The sequence below is a fragment of the Esox lucius genome, chromosome 2 (assembly GCF_011004845.1).
Source record: "Esox lucius isolate fEsoLuc1 chromosome 2, fEsoLuc1.pri, whole genome shotgun sequence".
Taxonomy (NCBI): Eukaryota; Metazoa; Chordata; class Actinopteri; order Esociformes; family Esocidae; genus Esox; species Esox lucius.
This window is the reverse complement of record NC_047570.1, coordinates 18,246,031-18,253,758: the sequence shown is the minus strand read 5'-3', so window position 1 is coordinate 18,253,758 and position 7,728 is coordinate 18,246,031. Positions and strand designations below refer to the sequence as shown.

Sequence of the window (7,728 nt, the reverse complement as noted above, 5' to 3'; positions counted from 1 at the left end):
CTGATAAAACCAAGGTTGAACTTTTCAGCCATAATTCTAAAAGGTAATTTTTGGCACTAAAACAACACTGCACATCACCCAAAGAACACCATACCCACAGTGATGCATGGTGGTGGCAGCATCATGCTTTGGGGCTGTTTTTCTTCAGCTGGAACCGGGGCCTTTTTTTTGGCCTTTTTTTTGGCTGGCAATTTTGGCATAAAACCTTCAGGCGTCCATTAGAAAGCTGAAGATGAAGTCCACCTTTCAGCACAACAACAACCCAAAGCACACATCCAAATACACACCAGAAGAAGATTAACGTTTTGGAATGGCCCAGCCAGGGCCCAGACCTGAATCCAGTTGAACATATGTGGGGTGATCTGAAGAGGGCTGTGCACAGGAGTTGTCCTCACAATCTGACAGATTTGGAGCACTTTTGCAAAGAAGAGTGGGCAAATATTGCCACGTCAAGATGTGTCATGCTAATAGACTCCTAACCAAAAAGACTGAGTGCTATAATAAAATCAAAAGGTGCTTCAATAAAGTATTAGTTTAAGGGTGTGCACACTTATGCAACCAGGTTATTGTGAGTTTTTATTTTTTTATGTTTACCCCTCAAAGATTTCAGTTTGTTTTTCAATTGAATTGTTCACGTTATAGGTCACACTAAAGGTGGAAATATTTCTGACATGATTTATCTTTTCTCATTCTTTTATATCACAAGTACCTGGCATTTTAACAGGGGTGTGTAGACTTTATATCCACTGTATACATATCAGAAGCTTTACAATAACTGCAGGAGAAATAATGTCACAGAGTAGTTGGATTATAAACAAGCAACTGCATTTTATTGCGTGGCTGAGTTTCCTTCATGGAGAAATAGCAAACACAGGATATTTCACATCACTTTGAATTTATTAAGTTACATTGGTAGCAACATTTAAGTAAAATAATATTTACATCAGATTCAGATAACAGATTTATATAAAACATTCACATACATTTTGTCATAATGATAACAGTAAAAGAAAAACATGATTAGGCAGGAATGTAAGCTATTAAACTAGCTTTAAAAGCTTTGTAAATACAAAAATCCTTAACTTGTCTTTACTGGGGCATTGGTTAAATACAGTAAATATTTATATACGTTTTTTTTTCTGATAAAAGACAATGGTAAGAAAATGTACAATGTCACAGAATGAGGAGGCATAGTTGGTTGTTTCTAGGATCATGGCAGATCCTTGGTTGTTCAACAGTCCAGCAGCATGGCACAGTGTTACAGCTGTGAGACATGCCCACAGATATCTTTATGTAATAAAATTATAGATTAATGTAAACTATTATGTTATATCATTTGTTTTATTCATGGACAACCTACAGCTATACATTTTGTGTTGTATTTCTTTTTTTAAAGAAATATTTTATAAAATTATCCAATAATTTATTTAGAACACAAATTGGAAATTCATTCACAAACATTTTGGGTGAAAACTAACCCAATTGTAGTGAACATTTAAATTGGTTTTAAATAAGAGCATCCCCAAATTAGTCATCTGAATGATAATTTACTTCAGGAGATGCATCAAGGTTTTGGAACTAAAAAAACTCTACAGCCAAGTCTCGTGAGAATCCCCCAGCAGACCCCTAAGACCACTGTTTTTAAGCTCCACAGTGATCCACAGAGAAGTTAGATTCAGATCTGTGAGGGACAACAAATCACACGATCAGAATCAGAAGTCATACATGTTTCCCATACAACATCTTGTGGAATAAGTAGTAAATACAATCAAATGTAGAACATAATGCTTTGAGAAGGTGTGTGTTATCTATATTTATGTAACACTATTCCTTGAGTATACTGACTTTTTATCTAATGGTGTAAAGGTGCATGATAATGTGGACTTACATTTCTTGCTGCTTGTGGATCATATGGTTGTTGTACTCCAGAATGGGAGGGATGCTGTCTGGATTTTCCTCATCCTCTTCAGGGACCTGGGAAGAAATCAGCGGTGAATCTATAATAATTGCAGTCCCTCCAGAAATAATTGCAAGTGACATTAGGTTTAGTGCTTTTCACACACACACACACACACACACACACACACACACTTACTAATAATGATCAAATGAATGAAATGTGGTTATAGTTGCCTTTAGGCCACATCATGTGACTACATCAAAGTCAATTGCACCACCTAGTGGCTATAAAATGTAGTGCAGGTGTTGTGTGTCTGTTGTACTGACCTCCCAGTACACCTCGTCATCGTAGCAGTTCTCATCAGCCGGATCACCCCAGATTGGCAACCTCAGGATGCCACCTGGAAATAAGAGATTTCAGACTCTCTCCTTCAGGTAGGTAACCTTAAACAATCTTTCTAAATCGAATACATTATTACTTCTATATCTGGAGTAGGGAGCCGTGTTCCTGAAGAACAGAAGTGTATGCTGGATTTACATTTAACCTGCCTGAAAGACCTGAATTCAGTCAAAAACACATTGACCCAATAAATGTATCACAGCTATTTTAATGTGGCTCCTCCCTCTGAACCTGCCTTTTGACTTGATGCTTCGCTTTCTCTGCCAAACTCACCAACGATAGCTCCGCCTACAATCCCGAAGGCCAAGGCCACACAAATGCCAGCAGCCTGATATCCTCCCTGAGTTGACGGAGATCTGCTCTGTAATTTTCCAGTGAGGCCAAATGTGTTGATCAACCTGGACAGAGTAATAAGTTCAGTGTCAGTGTAGTCGCCATGATGTACATTGCAAATTACCTGTCAAGCAACTGGTTGGATTACAGACAATGCTGTGAATGTGAGGTTAATTGTCCTGTGATCACTCTGATTGGTTGATGACAGGGTGCTGATGAATCTGTGTTCGGATTGTTTGAGAACATGATTTCCGTGGTTGTCATGGTGCTGTGATTTTACAGTTAAAATTTTTTTTTAAAATCCTGGTGATTTTATGTCACAGAAGTAAAGTGATTTAAAGTGCTTGTTTGGCTTGGCTAGGTATCTTGTTGGTTAAGGTTTGCATTGGATATATAATAAATATCTGGCACTTTCTGTATCCAAATCATCACCTACGCATTGTGACCTTCGGTGGAGGAGTTACTGAATATTGAATGTGCTCTGAAAAACACCTCTACTTGTCAGTCAGACTGACTTTCTCCTGGTCATCTCTCCACACTAGAGACATATTCTTTTTATTTTTGTTTATTTTAAAGAGGTTTGTGGGACCACAAAATGACTCTTTTGTGATATCCCATTCACATTTTTGAAATGAGTGTTTCTGTGTGTTTTTAACTGGCAAATCACATCTGACATCTCTTCTCATGTAAGGATCAATGTTCAGACTTGTGTTGTTTGACTGTGGAGCCTTTCCTGACTTACCCCTGCTTTCCATAGTCCAACTCGTTGGCAGTTGCAGCAGTGATGGCTCCAACTATCCCGCCAATGAGTCCAGGCATAGCGTGCAGGTTGTGAATTCCACATGTGTCATGGATCTTCAGATTCTTCTCCAAAAAGGGCTGGGAGGAGACACTTAAAAGTTTAACCACACACCAGTGCACGAACACAAAATGTCACACCCAGTGTTAACATGGAAAGGAATCTCCCCTATTAAAATGACCTGGAAGCTTCACATGAAAACAACAATGACTAAACAAGATATTCCGTCTTGGAGGCCGGTGGTGAGACTCACCGAAATGAAGATGTAGCCCATGGTGGACAAGATGCCGCACAAGAACCCAACTATCAGAGCACCGTAGGGGCTGACCATAAACTCGGCTGCCGTCCCCAAGGCAACACCTCCTGCCAGGGTGGAATTCTGGATGTGTACCTGTTATGTCAGACACAGCACCGGTCATGACACTCGAAGATGCTGTCAATAATAGAAGATGTGTTCCCAGCAAGGTATTCAGCTATTCCCCTGAATACACAGCTACAGAGGATGTCACACACATGGGCATGTAAACGCACACACACACACAGTGATGGTTCCTTACCATATCAAGCTTGCCTGTCTTCTGGGAGAGGCTTGAGATGGCCACTGTGGTGAGGACACTGGCAGCCAGGCACAAGTAGGTGTTGATGACTGCCCTGTGCTGACCATCTCCGTGGTAAGCGATGGCCGAGTTGAAACTGGGCCAGAACATCCACAGGAACAGTGTGCCTGTAGACAGTTAAAAAACCTGGTCAACACACATGGACAAAAACACAACCATGACAGAAACTTCAACAAACTTAAGATACCCAGAGACCGGAGTGAAAACTATTCATACCAGAACAATTAATTTAAACATCAATCAGTCAAATGTATTTTATAAAGCCATTTTTACATCAGCAGTTGTCACAAAGTGCTTTTACGCATCTAGTCTAAAACCCCAAAGAGCAAGCAACAACAGGGTTGATGCACAATGTCTCTGAAAAACCTAGGAACAAGTACTAATTTCACTGAAAAGAAACAACGCTGTTGTTGCACAATGGCTCAGAAAAACTTAGGAACTGAGGAAGAAACCTAGAGAAGAACAACCGTCTGTCGGGTGGCCTGTCTGGGGGAAGATTATAAAAGTACAAATTACAATAATTAATAAACGCATAGGGCTTTGTCCAGTCTGTGAACAGCTTGGCTGCATGACCGAGTGGACAAGGACAGGGAAAATCAGGTGGGATGAGAGTCGTGGCAAACACATTATACTCATAAGCAGTCGGCAAATCACAAACGGCATAGGCAGCTCACCAATCATGGCGAAGACGTCCGATTGGTACACAGAGCCCTGGAGATGCTTGCTCTGGTGTATGCGAGGCCGATAAAGTACCCTGGAGATGGTCAGACCATAATAACCTCCAAAAGCATGGATGACCATGGAGCCACCAGCATCCTTCACCTGTGGAGATGGAAGCAGTCAGATACCAGGCATACCAAATCATGGCATGTTGTGGTTGCTGGTAGATATTAAAGGCCATAGAGATTACAGCTTTACAGGTCATTATTATTATCAATGTTCACACAGATGCCATAACATTAACATGCTGAAATGTACAACTGTAAGATGGATTGCATGACAACACATTACCTTGTGTTGTTTTACAATGCACATGAACGGTACTGTTTAAATACTTAAATCTAAAGAATATTCAGATATAACCCAAAACTTTGAACGATAGTGTTTAAAAACTTTAAACAAGTTCTGTTTCCATAGCTCATGGCAGAGATGGTGCCTCATGGCTTTTCCTCTAGACTTTTTAAGCTCTATTGTAGAAAGATTTCATGAACAAGATACAATACAATGAGATTACAAGTTCAATTCCATAAATCCAGCCTAGGCTAGTATGATGTTATATGTTGAAGGTTTATATAGTGCTTGATGGGACATACATGAAGGAGCTCCAGAATGATGTACTCTTCCACAGCAAACAGCGTGACACCAAACAGGGTCATAACCAGCAGCTGAACCGGGCTGACTTTGCCCAGCACCGCCCCGAAGGCTATGAGACAGCCTGCTACACAGAAGTCAGCGTTGATCAGACTGCAGAAACAAAAGATTTGGTTTGGGTAGATGGTGGTAGAGACAATCATTAGTTATGAGTATTACATGACAGTTCACTCATGCTGCAACAATACCAGCAGGACTAGAAAAGTAACTCTCATGTTTTTGCTCTCTCTCAAGGTAGGAAGTTGGCCCCTTCAAATGGAATTCCCCCAGAAGATCTACGAGTTTCGAGGAAAATGCTAATTATAAAATCAAACTAAATGATTCCAAATTCCCAGACTGTGATTTTTTTGTTTATTAGCTCACTGTAAACACCTGTGCATCTGTTTAACCCATCTCTACTAAAACGTGGCACTGTCAAACCAAACCATTTTATGTATTATATGAGATTATTTGAGCACAATTTAATCAACACCGCTTTTACACGTAGAATTTCATGGCTAATCTAACAGTGATTAAACACACAACTAAACACACATCTAGCCCCGAACAGGTTTTAAAATCTTTTTGTATTTTGCGATGTCCCAGACTGCATGTTTAACCTATGGTGACAGCGTGCTTAAGAGAGTCCATGGTTGAGTATATTGCCATTACTTGTATTCTGCAATTGTCTCATTACTATAAACAACAAGTCATCAACCAAGATTCTCTGTCATCATGTGCGTGTATATAAAACATTATATGTCACTCTAAATAAAGAACAAACTACAGCCTGAAAACTTGACATTGCTTACTTTTCAACCCCAATTAAGATTTTTCCAGTCGAGGGATCTAGAGAGCCAAACCATCCTTGCATGAGCAGAGCCCACTGTATTCCAAATGAAGCGATGAGGAAGTTGAAGCCGACTGCACTGAAACTGTATCTCTTCAGGAAAGTCATGAGAAACCCAAAACCCACAAAAATCATGACATGGACATCCTGGAAACCTGGGGGGATAATAATTTTAATGGTCAATTAAAGGACATCCAATCCAAGTTGTTTAGAGTTGTTGTATGTGTTTAAATCAGCTGTGCAATTTGGCCAAGCTTTTAAGAATAAACTTGATGAGTTTACCACCAAAGCTACAGGAAGAACATTGCATAGCCATGAAAGAGATGCAACATTGCATCACAAATATTGACCTTAACTTGTCACTTTTTCAATCTGACCTTCAGCAAAGACGCACCATCAAAATCTGGTATAATTGTAAACATCAAGGTAAATCCAAAACAACCACTGGTCAACATTTGGCAAAGAGATTATGCAGTTTTGACACAAGTTAAATACGCACATTTGGACTGTCATTGCATTGATGTAGAAGAATATACAGCTCTGTAAAAATTTGAGAGACCACTGCACCTTTTTCTTTCCTTTCCAAAAAAGACGAAAAGGAATGTTTCTAGTGAGGAACAGAAGGGTTACAATTGAGAGACCACTGCAAATTGAACACTTATGTTCCTCACTCAAAAAATTCCTTTTCAACTTTTTTGGAAAGGAAAGAAAAAGCGGCAGTGGTTTCTTCCTTTTTTGCGGAGCTGTACATCTAGGGCATTCCTGAGGAAATAGTCATACATCCAAAAGATCAGAGGTAATCGTCTAAAATACAGCAAGCCATGTACGAATAACCTATTCATGCAATGAAGATGAAAACATATATATATTTTTTTTGTATTTTGTCAACCTAAGGCATACACCTGCCAGCCAAGTAATAATGGATGTACTTACTGGGGTATCGGTAGTAAAAGTCATTCTCTGTATTGCTGGTGATATTATTTTGGATCATTGTCTCTGGCCAGTGTGCGTCTGATTCGCTGTCGTAGCGGACGAAGACTCCAAAGAGAATAATCATGGCAATCTGCCAGGTGAAGCAGACCACAGGCAGTTTAATTCGGATGTTGGTGTTCTTTGGCCGGCAGAAGTAGTCATTGCATCTCTGGCTGCAGTTCCCCATGGTGGTGGCTGAGTGAGTGCTAACAGAGTGATGCTCTGACTGGCCTTGAGCTTGGCTGTGACCCTGACACCACAGGCTATACCAGCACAGGTATTTATCGGCTGGAGGAGAGGCGTGTCCCAAGTGTGTCCCAAGTCTTGGCCTGCTGTGGCCCTACCCCTCTACAGACTGGCCCTCCCCCTTCCCGCCCAATGACACTTGGATAGATTACATCTGGCACGAGGTTGTCCCAAGGTAGCAGAAAGTGATTTTCCATTGATAAGAACCCTGCATTCATGACCAAGTGGGATGTTACAATTTGCAAAGGTATAAATTATAGTA

At 40.3% G+C, this 7,728-nt stretch overlaps 1 protein-coding gene across 1 annotated transcript; it reads right to left on the bottom strand.

Moving 5' to 3' along the window:
* Positions 1 to 803: 803 nt before the first annotated feature.
* On the bottom strand, positions 804 to 7,493 carry LOC105016062 (ammonium transporter Rh type C). The gene is made up of 11 exons (XM_010879628.5): positions 7,182 to 7,493; positions 6,211 to 6,403; positions 5,362 to 5,512; positions 4,723 to 4,870; positions 3,989 to 4,155; positions 3,685 to 3,822; positions 3,375 to 3,511; positions 2,573 to 2,697; positions 2,227 to 2,300; positions 1,889 to 1,974; positions 804 to 1,681 (listed from the first exon to the last, which is right to left on the bottom strand). The coding sequence occupies exons 1-11, from the start codon at positions 7,405 to 7,407 to the stop codon at positions 1,642 to 1,644; spliced, it is 1,485 nt and encodes a 494-aa protein (XP_010877930.2). The 5' UTR covers positions 7,408 to 7,493; the 3' UTR covers positions 804 to 1,641.
* Between the last annotated feature and the right edge of the window lie 235 nt (positions 7,494 to 7,728).